Source organism: Oreochromis aureus, linkage group 11 (genome assembly GCF_013358895.1).
Source record: "Oreochromis aureus strain Israel breed Guangdong linkage group 11, ZZ_aureus, whole genome shotgun sequence".
NCBI lineage: Eukaryota > Metazoa > Chordata > Actinopteri > Cichliformes > Cichlidae > Oreochromis > Oreochromis aureus.
The window spans coordinates 29,224,477-29,241,732 of NC_052952.1; the positions used below are offsets into that span (position 1 = coordinate 29,224,477).

The 17,256-nt window shown below is 40.1% G+C and overlaps 1 protein-coding gene across 1 annotated transcript in view; it reads right to left on the reverse strand.

Annotated features, from left to right (window-relative positions):
* zgc:113232 (uncharacterized protein LOC541546 homolog) overlaps positions 1-17,256 on the reverse strand; it is a 31,033-nt gene that overhangs the window by 6,510 nt on the left and 7,267 nt on the right. The window contains exons 10-17 of the mRNA XM_031745942.2: positions 13,009-13,062; positions 12,461-12,514; positions 12,149-12,202; positions 11,207-11,251; positions 7,111-7,164; positions 6,975-7,028; positions 3,828-3,881; positions 209-280 (exon numbers count right to left, since the gene is read on the reverse strand). Of these exons, the coding sequence (XP_031601802.2) occupies positions 209-280; positions 3,828-3,881; positions 6,975-7,028; positions 7,111-7,164; positions 11,207-11,251; positions 12,149-12,202; positions 12,461-12,514; positions 13,009-13,062 (441 nt within the window). The remainder of the gene's footprint in view (positions 1-208; positions 281-3,827; positions 3,882-6,974; positions 7,029-7,110; positions 7,165-11,206; positions 11,252-12,148; positions 12,203-12,460; positions 12,515-13,008; positions 13,063-17,256) is intronic.

The window sequence follows — 17,256 nt, forward strand, 5'->3', positions numbered from 1 at the left end:
CTGCTCTCTTGAGTAGTTGGCAAGTGTTTGCAGACAGGTTGGTGTCTTCAAAACAAACTACTGGCAACTGTGGTAATTTGCTCATGACAAAATCAAGTGGAAGGAGGTTTTCGGTGCAGCAAAAACAATACAATATTTGATATTTCTCAAAAGACTGAAAGATAAAACAGGGAAAACTTTTTGAACACAGAGTATTGTGTGCACACACTTTTGGGCCTTTGAGGCCCTTTGCTCCTGGTTTTCCTGGTATTCCAGCATCTCCTTGTTCTCCTTGGGCTCCCTGTTGAACAAATAAAAAAAAACAACTACAAATTAAATAGGCTTGCACTGTGTAAATATTTTATCTATCATTTCTGCTGTTTTTACAATTATATTAAAAACAGCTAATGAAATCTTGAGGTATTGCCTATATGGTAACTTTGAGCAGACGATGATGAGATATGAAAATCAAAAAATTGGTCACTTTACGATATTATTTATATTACAGTTATCAGTCAAAAGTCTTTCATCAGAATAATCAACAGTCTTACTGAAACTGACTCAGTCATTTAGAAATGACATTCATGTCAAGACTAAAACAAGTGATGGGGGGAAAAAATCTGCATTTCTCTGAATAAATATCTTGTGAAGTGCCACAAGGGTCTGTACTGGGGTTACTTGTTGTTTTCTCTGCATTTGAAAGAAATCCATCAACTACTTACATTTCTATATGCCAAAATGTATATCAGTTATGCTGCGCTTAAAGCAATGATTGGTTTTGAAAAGTTCTCTGAACACTGACTTTGAAATAATTAATCAGGACTTAACTGATAGAATCCACTGTAATGAAAAAATGTAAAAGCACTGTATGGCCAGTCACCAATTTACAGAGCTCCTCATCTCTCTCTGTCAACCTCTTCTCCAGATGTTCCAGATATGTAACTCTGGATTAAAGTATATTAGAGACACATAAAATACATTAAGGTTGTCTGTTGGATCTATTAGCTGGAATCCAAACTAACAGTGTGTTATTTGTTTTTTTTTACTATTAGAGATATCCGCTTTTCATAGTTTCACTGTTAAGGTCACATGGGTTTCATTGACTGTATTCATGCCAAAATCTGCTGATTTGAGCTTTGGGAAAATTCTTTACTTATTCGGTAGAACAGCTGGTTAAAGTTGTACAGTGTTATGTTTTAATGAAAACCGCTATCTTCACTTCCACTTCTGGATTTTCCCTGACTTGCAATTCGCTGATCTATGGACAGTTTCCATAACTTAGATCAGCTGAACTGAGAAAGAATAAAAAACATTTAAAAAAAATCAGTCCACTGCTAAATATCTATTCTGTGCATCCAGTAAATAGTTTGAATGTACTCAGTTTCAATATATTTTTGTAACTAATTTGTTAGGTTTGATATTTCCCAGCATTATAAATAATCTCACCACATTCATCTGTAACTGATGTTTTCTGCTTTCAATTTCTATCTCTTAAATAAAATGCAGCCCTATTATTCATATTATCTTCATGGATAAAAACAGAGATGAACTTGTTTATGTCTAGCAATATGTTTCACTTCCCTTTGGTATCTCCCAGAAAACTAAAAAGAAAAAAAAAACACTGGTATATAAAGGCTAAATGCTACTGTCAGAGTTCCCCTAAGCCTACAGAGACCATAAATTTCACACAACATTAGTTTGACATTTACATGGGACTGGCCAAAGAGTGGTAAGACAATGAATAACAACGAAGCAGCAGAGGTCGCGATAACCAAAGGGTCTGTCCCTATTACTCAATTTAAACCCATGTGTAACTTTGGCTTGTTGATCTCAGACCAGATAACCCAGGTGGACATAACTAGGGTGCTTTCTCAGTAATTTGTTTATGTTATTGGGAAAACTACTTTTACAAACTGGCCATGAAGATTTGTGTTTTGTTTTTTATGAAAAGTTATATGTATTTAGTTTACTGATTGTCAGTGTAGGTTCTTAGTCATCCAGGACATGGTATTCTTGAGTGCCTAAAAAGAAACCAAGTGGACGTTTTTAGGTTTGTGAAGATGTTTCTCCTCTCATCCAAGAGGCTGTTTTAAAGTTCTGAAACAACTGGCAGAGAGTCCCAGGGATTTATGCCGCATTCCAGATTCCAGATATCTCAGAAGTCGGGAGTGACATCGCTCCAGAGTTAGCGCGTTCCAAGAAAAACAGAATTTGTTTTGACTGTTAGCAAGCTAGAGCCATTCAGGTATCACTAGAAATAAAGCATAATATTTATTCTTTATGCTTAAAAAGACACATTTGTGGATAGAGCCTGATCACTGCTCTGCATAGGACTTATTTAATGAGTGAAAAATACACAAGAGTTGCAGTACAGAATAAAACTTTGCAGTTTTACTATTGTTTACATTCAGTGCTGCCATGTTGGTATGCTCCATCTTTTCAATTGGGAACTTTCTTCCACAATTCTAACCCGACTTCCAACTTATTCAGGAGCGGGTTAGAATTAACACAGTATGCAGTATTAACCTCCAGTGGGAACTGGAAGTGGTCTTCAGGGTTGGTGACACATTAATAATCATCTGAGTTGTCACATGAGTCAAGGAGTAAAAACAGCATTGGGTCATTCGGTCACTGAGTTGTGTGAAAGTGTGAAATCTTTGTAAGATGTTGCCCTACTCCATCATAGTTTGAGCTCTTGAGGTCACCCAGACAAGGTGCGAGTTGCGGTTGAAACACCTGGGGAGGGATCTCAAGACTGGACTGTAGGTGGATGACAGCTGGTGTCGTAAGTCATCACCTCTGTTAAGTGATGGTCACCCACCTTCCAAAATGAGAACTTTGGCACTGGCAACATGACATTCTAAAAAAACAAGAAGTTGTTCTTAGGAATATGTTGCCAATGTTCTTATTATTCTTATCTGTTGTATTTCACTAACATTACATGGACAAAAGTACTGGGGCAGCTGCATAATAGATGTGCAGGAACTGCTTGGCCATCGAAATCCGTACCATGAAGCTCAGTTTTTGTGCTACTGTTTAAGCCAGAGGGGGTTTGGAACTCTTACTTCAATTTATCGCACTATGCGCCTCAGTATTCAGAAACCCTGCTCTGTAATTTGAACATTGATCTTCCACTCTATGTCTGAGTTGCTGCCGTTCTTAAGCAATAACAACACTTACAATTTATCATTGAATATCAAGAAGGTAAGATTTTCGCAAAATGGCTTTTTTTTTAACCAGTACCGCAGACTGCATGGCTTGGTGCTAAATTTTGTGCACCTTGTGGAAATGGGACTAACAATACCTGAATTCAGAGGTGGTCTTTTTTTGTCCATATAGCGTGCATTTTGGATCCTTTCTTATATTTAATGATTGATAAAAAATTGTGGGGCATTGGGGATAAACTGTATTTCAGCTCCTGCAGCGGGGCATTCCAGAAAAAGTCTGAGAACCACTTTTGACAGCCAGGGACCTGAGATCACTGGACTAGAAAGACTGGACTGGCCTGTAAGTAAAAACACACGTGCAAAAGTAACTCTTTTGCTCATGGGAAAATCTTCTTTTGTTCCCTTAAACTGGAGGAACTGGAATGGACGTGATTTATTGTGGGAATTGTCACAAGAACTGTTGTATGTTTGTAAATAAGGAAAAGAACTGAACACGGAAATGGAGTGTGGGAGAAAAAGGGAAAACTGAAAGTGGAGTTTTTGAGTTAATTGACTGGGCTTTCCTAAGTGTGATCAATTGAAAATGTATTTGTTTTTTGTGATTGGTGTTTCAAGAAATTTAAGTGGTTATGGGTATCTGAATTTTACAATTTGTCTTTCCCACATTGTATTATGACTCACCACAGCGCCCACTCTCCCTCGAGGTCCTCTGACGCCACCATCCCCTTTACTCCCCTGCCAAGGAAGAGCAGGTAATAAGAGGTTAGAGGAAGAAAACACAAAACAGACACTAGAGCCCAGCTTGTGTCTGGATGACAATAACCTATAAAGTTTCATGACTGTAACTTCCACAGTTACAATTTGTCTGTATAGAAACCACCTTTGGGGCTATTCCTGGTACAGTAGGTGGCTTTAGGATCTATTTTTCTGATGACTTACAAAAGGAGTCATATGGTGAAAGAAACATTGGTGGTCCAGAGTATATGCTACAGCTGTGTGTTGCTGTTAAGGCCACAGTATTGCACAACTACAGTCAAGAAAAAAAGGTTTTCACTGGAATTTTACAGTCCTTTGAAAAAAGGTACACATTTACTGCTTCCATAGGAATGAACTATGGAAATCCAAATCAAATCCACTTGATTAGCTGATCATCAGCAAGTGTGAACATTTATAAGAAGCACACATTTTTCTGGAGCATTTAGGTGTGTATTAACACAATACCATACAGTGCTCAAAGAAACTGCAAAAAACCCAAGAGCTACATCTGAGATCCTAAAGTCCTGGCTCTAATAGATATAAATAGCCCTAATTATAAATATCCCAGTATGTTACACAAATTAAACATATATGGTTGACATTTAGGTGCCCCTCTTATCACACTGTACTTTGTTTTTGTTTTTGTAGAGGATGTACAAAGGGTGTACAACTATTGCAGTGTGTACTTGTGCTTTATATGGATGAGTTGTACAGAGATGCACAGGCAGGAATGATTTCCTGTGTCGTTCAGTGGTGCACTTGGGTAATCTCCTTGTCTCTCTTGTTACTGGCCAAGATGTCATGGAGTGTATGGGTGGTATTGTCCAGCATTGTCTTTGTCTTGGACAACAGCCGCCTCTCTGAAACCACCTCAAGAGAGTCCATCTCAGGACATCTCAGGCCCTCCAAGGTATGGAGGTCTATCTCCCCCCACCACTTCCCCTGCCAGTGGCAGATGCCCTCAGACATCGGTGCGTTGGTGGTTCTTTGTGTCCAGGGATGGGCGTCCAGGTACACACCGGCTCACTCCTTGGTGGCTGCTTGTCGGGGCCTGGAGCCTGGGGCTCGCTCGGGCCACTTCGGGGGTGGGGTGCCCTCAGCCTCTCGGCCTGGGGCTCGGTCACTCTGGCACAGCTGGCTGCCGGCGGAGCTCACGGGCACGTCACTGCAACCCCCCCTGGCTTCTGCTCTGCGGCTGCTGAGTGAGCCCTCATCTGGGGCTCTCCTCAGCTCTTTCTGGGATAGTGGCGCGGCTGCCCCTCTGTTGGTCTTCCTTGGTCTCTTGTGTTCTGGGGGCCTCTGGATGTCTGGAGTCTTGATCTCCTCCATACCTGCTTCATGCCCCGGAGGACGGGGCTGTGGCTCCCCACACCCTCTAGCACAGCGGTCCCCAACCTTTTTTGCGCCACGGACCGGTTTATGCCCGACAATATTTTCACGGACCGGCAATAAGGTGTCGCGGATAAATACAACAAAATAAAACTAGTGCCGGTACCAAAAAAAAGAAGATTTATTCATAACACACGTGAAAAGACCCAGGAAAACCGAGTTAACGATAAAAACGATAACAAAATAACGCTGAAAACCGATAAAAAACCCTGAAAACCATACATTTCACACCTGAGCCTCAACTCTCGGGGCCCGGTACCAAACGACTCACGGACCAGTACCGGTCCGAGGCCCGGGGGTTGGGGACCGCTGCTCTAGCAGATCGTTACATGAAGGAACCTTTTAAATACAAGCGCGTCCATGCTCACAGGTGTACACACGGGTGATCACACACACAAACTACACCCTTTTTGGCTCCTACCTCAAAGCACACTGTGCGCTGTCGATCTTACGTGCTGCACAATAATGTTTAATATTTAGTATTTACTGTTATATTCCCATAGATCATCGTGATGTTGTTTATTATGTTGCTCTTTTTTCTTCTGCTTGTTTTCTTTTTTCTTTCTCAACAGGTGATCCAGGTGATCGATATATGTATTTTTGTCTGCTTATTTTGTTGTTTTTGTTTTTGCCCTTTATCCCGTCCCTCTTCCCGCTGTTTTTCTTTCCTCTTTCTTTCTCCCTTTCTTTTCCCCAGTCAAGTCTGTCCCGTATTTAGCAAGTGAAAATAAAATAAAATAAACAATAAAAGGTGAATCAAATAGACCATTACGGCAAGGCTGGGATGGTCCATTTGGTAAAGTAAATCCGTTGGGCATCTTTCTTCGCCTTTAGACAATAATTCTGATGGCAAAAGAGCCAAACGGGACAGGCCAAAAAAAAAAAAAAAAAAAAGAGAGTCCATCCCCACAATGTTACTTGCCTTGCAGATCAGTTTATCCGGTCTTTAAGTCTGACGTCATTAGCCGTGTCTGTGCCCACACTCTGCTGCAAGTCGCTATGTCAAACAAACACTGCAGCATCACTGAGAGTTGAAAAACTGTCTAAATTCTTTCGTCTGTAATAATATGATCCGTGTGGCTGCTTTACCTGACTGAAATGATGTGGACCTTAAGAATGCTGTACATAAACACAACGATATGAGAGACTTCTAGTCATAGAGAAAACCATTAATTCTGGCTATTTCTGCTAAAGGTAGTTCTAAAATCTGTTGTCATGTATTTTGTTTTTCACCAAATTGTGCAGTAGTTCATCAGGAAAATGAGTCATGTCATGAGTCATTTTGAAGAATAATTGGTCTTTTCAGAGTCCCTGCAACATATTTTCTAGATTAGACGACACTGAATAGTCCAGACTCTTTTTATGACTCACAAAAATTCTGCTGTTTATGCAATTAGTATAAAACAAAGAGAAACTGACTCAGAAAATACCAGGAAGTAAATACTCACTCATAACTATATGAGAAGTTTGCAGAAATTGTAGGAATTCAGCAATTTGAGCCAAATTATTTCTGCTTATTTGGTACTTGAGCAGTTAGAGCAGAATGTTTTTGTTCATGTAGGAATTACATGTTCTGAAGTCGTAGCTCTGTGTTCTCCAATGAAATGACTACTGAGGTTCATGCAATTTCTTAGAAACACGAACTGGATGTTTACAACAAAGCCTTGTTCTGCCTGGGGTTACCTTGGCACCAAATGGCCCCGGTTCTCCCATAAACCCTGGGACTCCTATAGGACCCTGTGGAAACAAAAGGTAGGTGTCAATGGTTGTAGACATAGAAACAGGTGCACAGTTTTTCTTTTACTTCTAATCTACTCACATCTTCTCCAGGGTCACCACCTTGTCCCGGCAAGCCACTGTAACCTTTAGTCCCCTGAAAGAGACCGAAGGAGAGAAGGATATAATCAGACAAAAAGCAAAGATTGTCTATAAATTTTTTGAATATATTGCAAAATGTCATCAAAAATGAAAATGTTTAATGACTGCTAAAACTACAAAACTCAGAAGGCATATTGAAAGGATGGTAAATGTTAAATGGACTGGTTCTTATATAGCACTTTTTCTACTATACTATACATAAGAACAAAAGAAGAAGAAAAACAACGAAATACTACTGGTGAAGTTGTACATATCACACAATAAAAAAATCACTGAAAGCCCAAAGTGTATGAACAGCAGAAATATTACATAATGTGCTTTTAAAACTTTGTGAGCAACAAACTTGATTGAATCTCAACAGTCTGAACACAGTTTTATTCCCTTTCTGTTTATACACGGACTTCAAGGAAACTATGTGTGAGCCAAAATGCTACAAAAATGTTCCAAAAGAGTAAAAGATACATCAAGATGCAATTTTCTAATTTAAAAAAGTAAAATAAAAAGGAGTGGTAGGAATAACGGGCTCCAGAAAATGTAACTAGCTAATCTACTTTCTAACGACTCAATGAATCAACTGATAATCATATAATGATCGGAAGCGCTTCAGCTTCAGGAAATCCTAAGAGAAAACTGAAAATGAAGTTTTGAGTTGTTTGTTCCTGTCAGTAAATCACACTGATGTGCTGCTGTGTGTGAAACTAGTTAAACAAAAACTTGGGTTGTTCATTACATTACACATTATAAATAACTCTGGCAGCAGCACACTGTTAAATTCTTGTGAACTGGTTAAACAGGTTAAATAGATTTTCTGGGAACCAATGCAAGTTAAGATAACTCCTGTACTAACTTTCACTTTTACTTACTACCCTTCAACTAAAGCTCTTCAAAGAACCTTACCCTCAGTTTTGTTATACTGGCACTCTTATTTGACACAAGTGTTCATGCATTTCTCAGTTTGACTCAGTATTTCAGTGAGAATTTTGTACAGAAACTTTTCAGTAAAGATCTCTGTAAGTGTAAAAATATGCAACAAAAAGTCAGATGGCTGAGATCAAAGTAACAGAGAACTCTTTGGGAAAGTTCAGAAACTACTCTGTGTTTAAGTTTTTGATTCTCCTGCCAAGACAGCTAATACTGTGATTTAATCCAGTGCTTCCAGTTTCTACTTTACTTTGATTACATCACTGACACTTTTCTACTTTCTTTCTGGCTTCTTTAGCTCACGTAAGTATAGATGGTCAGAAAAGTTAAACATATTTTAACATATTTTAAACCCTATAGCAATAAGTGTAATATATGGTGTTTTTTTCCTCTCTGAACTTAAAGTTTCAGGGACAGACCTAAAGTTATAAGAGGTAGAAATGACTCACAAGAAAATTACCTTCTTTCCTACTGAGAGAAAAACAGCTTATGGGGCTTTTGCCTGCCACCAATGAGAATCTACATTGATTTGTGGAATCTGCTTATCATCTGTAATATCAGATCAAATATATTTCCCGTTTTTCAGTGTCACATTTAGAGTCAGATTGCAAAGAAGGTCATATGAAGCACAGAAAGAAATGATCTTTTTCTGCTTGTGACTGATTGACAAACATGATCATCTGTCATAAGTTTAGTTTGTTGCAATAAAAAATATTGTGAAAAATAAGGGTTGCCAAAGAGTTCCTTATTTAGTAAGGGCCAGTAGGTGGTTTTGTTATCTTTAGTCTAAACCACACAAGTTCTTTCCCTCCATTTCCAGTCTGTATGCTAAGCTAAGCTAACCACACTCCTGATTTATACTCGTTAAACAGATTTTTTGGTATCTTCATCCTTTCATCTCATGTCCCAGCCAACATTTATATGTGGGCCCCAAATGGTTTGGAAATGGGCCGAAAAATGGGCCCCATATAGGATTGTCCGCGGGTTCCGTAATGGCCCCATGTTAAATGCCCATATAGGTGTTATGTTAGGAAAATTTGGGAACCAAATGGGCCCCAGCTGGGCAAAGTTTCCCATTTTGAACCAAGTGAAGTGTTTCCCATGTTTGACCCAGCCAGGACCTACTATATGTTTCCACTTGGTTTTGCCCATATGGATTTAATGTGGGAAACCCAAGTGGGTCCCATATATACTAAACAATCTTGAGCCCACATAAAATATATGCCATATTAACTTAACATAACCCATATGGGGCCCACATAGACATGTTTTCACGGTCTGACTTGCATTTGCCCATGTGTGACCCATATAGTATGACCAGGTGGGCCCCACCTGTGTCATCAGTGCTAAAAAAATATATTGATTACCTCACTTTGCCCCATATGGGGCCCACATAGACATGTTTTCACGGTCTGACTTGCATTTTCCCATGTGTGACCCATATAGTTTGACCAGGTGGGCCCCACCTGTGTCATCGATACTAAAACATATGTTGATTACCTCACTTTGCCCCACCCGGGGCACACAAGAACAGCTTATCCTAAATGACTGTGTTTGCCCATGTCTATCCCAGGTGGAAAACCCAAGTGGGTCCTACATGTGTTTCCCATTTTGCACCAAGTTAAGTGTTTCCCATGTTTGACCCAGCTAGGACCTACTAAAAGTGCCCACTTGGGATTGCCCATACGGGTTTAATGTGAAGAACCCAAGTAGGCCCCATACAAAAAGCCCAGTTTGAGCCCATGCCCACATGGTACCCATCCAGCCCGAGCAAAAACCAGGTGGGGCCCATATATACATGTTGGCTGGGGTGTGTGTGTGTTCTTTATTTAATTAGTGTAATTGCTTTATATAGCACATTTTTTGGCTTGGTGTTGCCTAATAAGCTAACTTGTCACATGATCCACTTAGTTACTAGCTGACACACATTAAATATTTGGAATTTTGTTACTGGAAACTGTGCATCCTCTTCTTTTATTATATATTTTCTCCACTTTTCTCATATATTTCCACACTTATCTCAATATGGTAGAATTTTTAATATACATACACTTTTTTCAGTCAGTGATTTCCATTGATAGATTTTTTTTTTTTTAATTTTCTGATAAAACTGAGCAAAAACAATGTTTATTAACAGTGATAATTAAGATCTCCGGCAAATCATGTTTTATTCTTGTTGTGGTTAATTTAATTTTTATTTTATTTTATTTGTAATATGATAAAAAAATGTTTCTGTTCCTTGTTAATCATTTATTTAAAACATTTTCCTGAAGTAGGCTTTTGAAAGCTCTCAGTCAAGTCGTGAAGTTTTTCTGACTACTACTCTGAAGTCTCAGCAGGACCACTGGTGAGGTGCCAACAAACAGGTGAAAAATATGAAGTTAAACAAATGAATACATTACAATACAATATTTTTGGGGGGAAGGCAAGGAAACATACATGGGCTTGTGCTGGCCAACATTTAAGTAAAATTCAACTTCAACCATTTTTATTTTTGTTTTTTTTAATTGTGTGTTGCTATAACTTATTTTGGCTTCTAGGCTGAAGCATGTTAGAAAAAGTTTGAGAGCCAGGGATGTATACTATTATACAAAAGTGTTTTGTCATTTATTCAGCTTAATAAAGTGTGCACTTAGAGTCAACTAACACTGCATATGTTTGTGTTTTACATTAATACTAAATTCTTTAATTGCCCGTATTTACTGGTCTAACATGTGGTAATTCACAAGAAAACATCATTCTCTTTATTTTAGCTTTTTTGTAGGGAGTTTTAGCAGCTCTTAACAGTGTGCCTTGGCTTTAGACAGTTTTGCTATTTTTATGGCTGATTCATTGGTTTGTGATGTGGTCTTGCTAAAGGGCAGAAATGAAATATCCAAACTGGAAAAAAAAAAAGTACCCTCTGGGCAGTAATAATATTTATGTGAGATTCCTGGGAAATGTGGCCAGGAGCCAGAGTGACTCTCAGACTCATAAAATGCAAATGTTTCTTCCCTGGCTGATCATGAAGGTCGTAATCTGGAAACTGAAAGGATGACTGGGTGCACTTAAATACAGACACTCAGGCATTAAAAAAGATTTGAGCAGAATAAAAGAACCTCAGTTTATTTGCGTACCTTTGGACCGCTCTTTCCGATTGGCCCTGGCTGTCCAGGATAACCCTGAGGAGGATAAACAAGAAATATTGTGCTCAGATTTTTTTAAATCAAAGGAGAAAAAAGAGAAATTAGTTCAAATATGATGTGAAGAAGAAAATTATATAGAACAGTGAATTCGGGAAATTTTAGAAATTGTCGAAATAAAGACACTAAATAAGCCGCTTTGTATTAGAGCCTGACGCGTAGGAGCTTGTGTCACTTTAAAAGGAGGAGTCTGAGTGATGTCATCTGTTGCTACATAGACGGAACACTATAAAAATAAAGGAAGCTTAAACCACAAGGCAACCCTTGACAGAGTCACATGTGTACCGCTATAGTATGCGTCAGTATTTGTTGTAATGGAAACCCGAAGAAAAGAGAAACGTGAATCTCCTCAACCCAGGAAAGGTTTATGGAATTATATCTGTGACTCTGTTCTGTGTAATGGGGCAGTTCGAAAAGCATGTTTGGAGGACACAGGAAAAATGTTGTACGTTCTGCCTTTCGAGTAGATTTAATCAAATTGCTCATTTGCTAACAGAGGTAAAACTAACTACTGTGCTTCTCAGATTGAGTAAACTTGGGACTGCACAGACAGAGAAGTTATTAATACACTTTTATGCTGATAAAAACAAACATGCCAAGATATTTGAAGATATTTTGTCTATTGCATAACATAACTAATGCATAATTGAATACAGTCCCAGATACATATTAATACACCAGAGAAACTGTGTCATCAGATCTCTTAAAAACCTTTGATACAATTTTTTGAATCAATTTTTTGATTTAAAAAAAAGTTGCCAAGAAAGGAAAGGTTATGGAAGTCAAATGAGATTAAAATTCAAATCAAATGATGACACATAGAGTAAATGTTAAGATGTTTAGGTAGTTTCCATGACCAGTAATGATGTGTCTTACAGTGTAGCCTCTCTCGCCAACATCACCTGGAAACCCAGGTGCTCCTGTTTGACCCTGTTGACAAAGAACAAACATGTTTAGATCGACACCAAGACAGCTGTGACTTTAACCGGCCACTGCTGGTTAGCAAAAAACTGTGCAATAAACAGGAAGACATAATGCAGAAGAATAAAAAGAATATTATTTATTTTTAGGCAAAGAAACTGTGTCAGCTTTGATCATAGACATTTTAAACAACCTTCAGTTGTATGCCAGGGGAAATCACCAAATATTTTCTTTTTTGAAGAATTTAAGTACGTGATACTTGTATACCTTTGGTCCTTCTCGTCCCTGAGGACCTTGTTCGCCTTTGTCACCAGGAGCGCCCTAAAAAGAAGAAACACATCCATCCAAAGTGCCAAAAACTAATAAACCACCAGACAGAACATTCAAAACACATGGTTAAAAACTGTATTATATTATTCAGTGTAAATAAATTAATAAAATACAGAAACTTAAAATAAAAAAAATCATATACATACTGTATACGCTTTAGTAACAAGTACTGATTGTTACTGTTATTACTTGTTAAACCAGTATTTTATTCAACAATTTGTTAAGAAAACCCCCCCAATAAAAATCTGTTTATTTCCATGTCTTTATGGGCCTACTGGCTTGGCCAAATAAATAAATAAAGATAAAAATCGAAAAGAACCACTAGCGTTTGAGTTTATAAATACTAATACTAATAAAATATTAATAAAATAATTTCAGCATTTGCCTCATCAGAATGTTACTGAACATAAAACACGGCTGCGTTGTTGTATTTCAGTCATGTAATTATCATGAGGACATAGTCATCACTCATTTTTTTCTTTTACCTTGATACCTTTAGTCCCTCTTCCTCCAGCAGGCCCAGCATCACCACGACGACCCTGAAATAACCAAAAACTTAATTACCACCTTTTCCCGTCGTGTGCCTCTATCAGCTCATCAAGTTCTAGTGTTACATCCATGTCTATAATATTAATCCCCCCAATCCAGGGTCTAGCCAAATGTAAAATGTGGTGATTTATGGTGAATTATGGCACTAAAACATTGACTGGAAAATGTTGTTTCATTCATTCGATAAAAATTGCATCACTTTATAATTTTAGTTAATTGTGTAATTTATTCATTTATTTTTTGCCATAATTTGAACATCAAAATTTATGTTCTTTCCTGAATCAAAGTGAAACTTTGTGCCTAATATGAAGAACGACTCTAGAAGTTTGAAAGAAATATGTGTTTACAAGAGCAGGATTTTTTTGCAGGCAAACACACTTCAGTGATTTATCATTGTCACTACCCGATCCGTACCGGAAACCCAATCCATACCACGCATGTGCCAAAGGCATCTACTTCCGCTCGAAGCATTTTATGATAGTTACGAGTCAGAGTATCTGTTAAGATGTTAACAATAATAAGTATCTGTTAAAATGTTTGCAATAATGAAACATTTCAATTCAATGTAGACAAAAAACAAACAAAAACACACAAAAAGAGATCAGGACTCCCCAATCCTTACTGCACATGTTCAAAGTCGGACCGTACAGATCCGGTCTACCCAATCTTTCCGCACATGTGCAGATGTTCTCTTCTTCTTTTGTTTCGTTGTGTATGCGTGTTAACTTTGATTTAGTGATAGTCGAGTGTGTTTATGCTTATCTGTGTGGAGAGGATTGATTGGAATTGTGATGATGATGTCCGCTATCACTGTCAATTGTCAGTAAACACTTAATTTGGCTGATGAATCTTCACATGACATATTACAAGTTTTTATTTTTATACACAATAGGCTTGTATACGGAGGTATCCATTGTTTAAATGTCCCGGGCAGTCGAAAAGGACGCAGACCCGCAGTCGAGAAATGCTAGGAGGTAACAGGGCGCTAACCGTGTCATTCAAATATATTAACTGTCGCAATGTTGGCAAAGAGAGGAAGTGACGTAGGATTCTCGCATGCATGGTATGGATTGGGTAGCGACAAGCATCATAACAGATGAGCTAATCATCTTGGCCATCATGTGAGATGGGCTGTGATAAAGTGCTAATAATACCTTTCAAACATGAGCAAGGAAACTAGATTATTTAACTATGGTAGTAATAATATTTTACAATTCTTCGGCCAGTACGGAGTGGCTCTTTGGATCTCATAATACACATAATGTTTGGAAGTCAAAAGGCACTGCATATCACCCTAAAAACACAAGAGCAACATTGAAGTTTGGAAGTGAGAATTTCATGGTTTCAAATCTGCTGCCATATACCAGGATGAAACAAGGGTGGAACGTTTCAGCAAGACAATGATCCCAAACACACGGGCAAGGAAACTCAGTTGGTGTCAGAGAGAGAAAATAAAGCCACTAGAATGGTTCAGACCTGACCTGAACCCAATGGAAAATCTATGCAAAGAACTAAAGCTCAGAGTTCATAGAAGGAACCAACAGAACATTCAGGATTTGAAAACTATGTAAAAGAATGAGCCAAAATCACACCTGAGTAATGCTTGTGACTAGTTTCTCCGTACAGGAGATGTCTTGACACCAACAAAGGCTTTTTTACGAAGTATTAAATACATTTCAGTCAGCGTGTTCAATATTCTTTTCCTGTGCCATTTTCATTATTACAGATAACTATATACATATATATACATATATATATACAAAAAAAAAAAAACACCCTGCACGCCCCTGCGGGCGGTTTATCCTTCAAGCTCGGGTCCTCTACCAGAGGCCTGGGAGCTTGAGGGTCCTGCGCAGTATCTTAGCTATGTATGTATGTATGTATATATATATATACATATATATGTACATATATATATATACATACATATATATACATATACATATATATATATATACATATATATATATACAACAACACCCAGCACGCCCCTACGGGCGGTTTTTATCCTTCAAGCTCGGGTCCTCTACCAGAGGCCTGGGAGCTTGAGGGTCCTCTTGCAGTATCTTAGCTGTTCCCAGGACTGCGCTCTTCTGGACAGAGATCTCCGATGTTGTTCCCGGGATCTGCTGGAGCCACTCGCCTAGCTTGGGAGTCACCGCACCTAGTGCTCCGATTACCACGGGACCACCGTTACCTTCACCCTCCACATCCTCTCGAGCTCTTCTCTGAGCCCTTGGTATTTCTCCAGCTTCTCGTGTTCCTTCTTCCTGATATTACTGTCATTCGAACCGCTACATCGATCACTACGGCCGTCTTCTCCTGTTTGTCTACCACCACTATGTCCGGTTGGTTAGCCACCACCATTTTGTCCGTCTGTATCTGGAAGTCCCACAGGATCTTAGCTCGGTCATTCTCCACCACCCTTGGGGGCATCTCCCATTTTGACCTCGGGACTTCCAGGTTATACTCGGCACAGATGTTCCTGTACACTATGCCGGCCACTTGGTTGTGGCGTTCCATGTATGCCTTGCCTGCTAGCATCTTGCACCCTGCTGTTATGTGCTGGATTGTCTCAGGGCATCTTTACACAGCCTGCACCTGGGGTCTTGCCTGGTGTGATAGACCCCAGCCTCTATGGATCTTGTACTCAGAGCTTGTTCTTGTGCTGCCATGATTAGTGCCTCTGTGCTGTCTTTCAGTCCAGCTTTGTCCAGCCACTGGTAGGATTTCTGGATATCAGCCACCTCCTCTATCTGCCGGTGGTACATACCGTGCAGGGGCCTGTCCTTCCATGATGGTTCCTCGTCTCCCTCCTCTTTCTTGGGTTTCTGCTGCCTGAGGTATTCACTGAGCACTCGGTCAGTTGGGGCCATCTTCCCAATGTATTCTTGGATGTTCGTTGTCTCATCCTGGACTGTGGTGCTGACACTCACCAGTCCTCGGCCCCTTCCTTCCGCTTAGCGTACAGCCTCAGGGTGCTGGACTTGGGGTGAAACCCTCCATGCATGGTAAGGAGCTTTCTTGTCTTTATGTCAGTGGCTTCTATCTCCTCCTTTGGCCAGCCTATTACCCCAGCAGGGTACCTGATCACGGGCAGGGCGTGGGTGTTGATGGCCCGGATCTTGTTCTTACCGTTCAGCTGACTCCTCAGGACTTGCCTGACCCTCTGCAGGTACTTGGTGGTTGCAGCTTTTCTAGCGGCCTCTTCATGGTTCCCATTCGCCTGCGGGATCCCCAGGTACTTGTAACTGTCCTCTATGTCTGCAATGTTGCCTTCTGGTAGTTCGATCCCCTCAGTTCTGACTACCTTTCCTCTCTTTGTTACCATCCGACTACACTTCTCCAGCCCGAATGACATCCCGATGTCATTGCTGTATATCCTGGTAGTGTGGATCAGTGAATCGATGTCTCGTTCACTCTTGGCATACAGCTTGATGTCATCCATGTACAGGAGGTGGCTGACAACCGCTCCGTTTCGTAGTCGGTATCCGTAGCCAGTCTTGTTAATGATCTCACTGAGGGGTTCAGGCCTATGCAGAACAGCAGTGGGGACAGAGCATCTCCTTGGTAGATCCCGCACTTGATGGTGACTTGTGCTATGGGCTTGAGTTGGCCTCTGGTGTTGTGCGCCACATCCCCATTGAGTTCCTGATGAAGGCTCTTAGGGTCCTGTTGATCTTGTACAATTCTAGGCATTCCAGTATCCAGCTGTGGGGCATTGAGTCATAGGCCTTCTTGTAATCAATCCAGGCTGTGCACAGGTTGGTCAGTCTGGTCTTGCAGTCTCGGCTGACTGTTCTGTCTACCAGTAGCTGGTGTTTTGCGCCTCTGGTATTCTTGCCAATCCCTTTCTGTGTCCCGCTCATGTATTGACCCATGTGCCCGCTTCATCTTAGCCGATATGATGCCTGACAGGAGCTTCCATGTAGTACTGAGGCAGGTTATTGGTCGGTAGTTGGATGGGACCGGTCCCTTCTTGGGGTCCTTGGGGATCAGGACCGTCCGACCTTCAGTTAGCCATTCGGTGTCTCTCGTTAACTAGCAGCTGGTTCATTTGTGCTGCCAGGCGCTCGTGGAGTGCAGTCAGCTTCTTCAGCCAGTAGGCGTGAACCATGTCGGGCCCTGGTGCTGTCCAACTCTTCATACTGGAGACCCTTTCTTGGATGTCTGCCACTGTGATG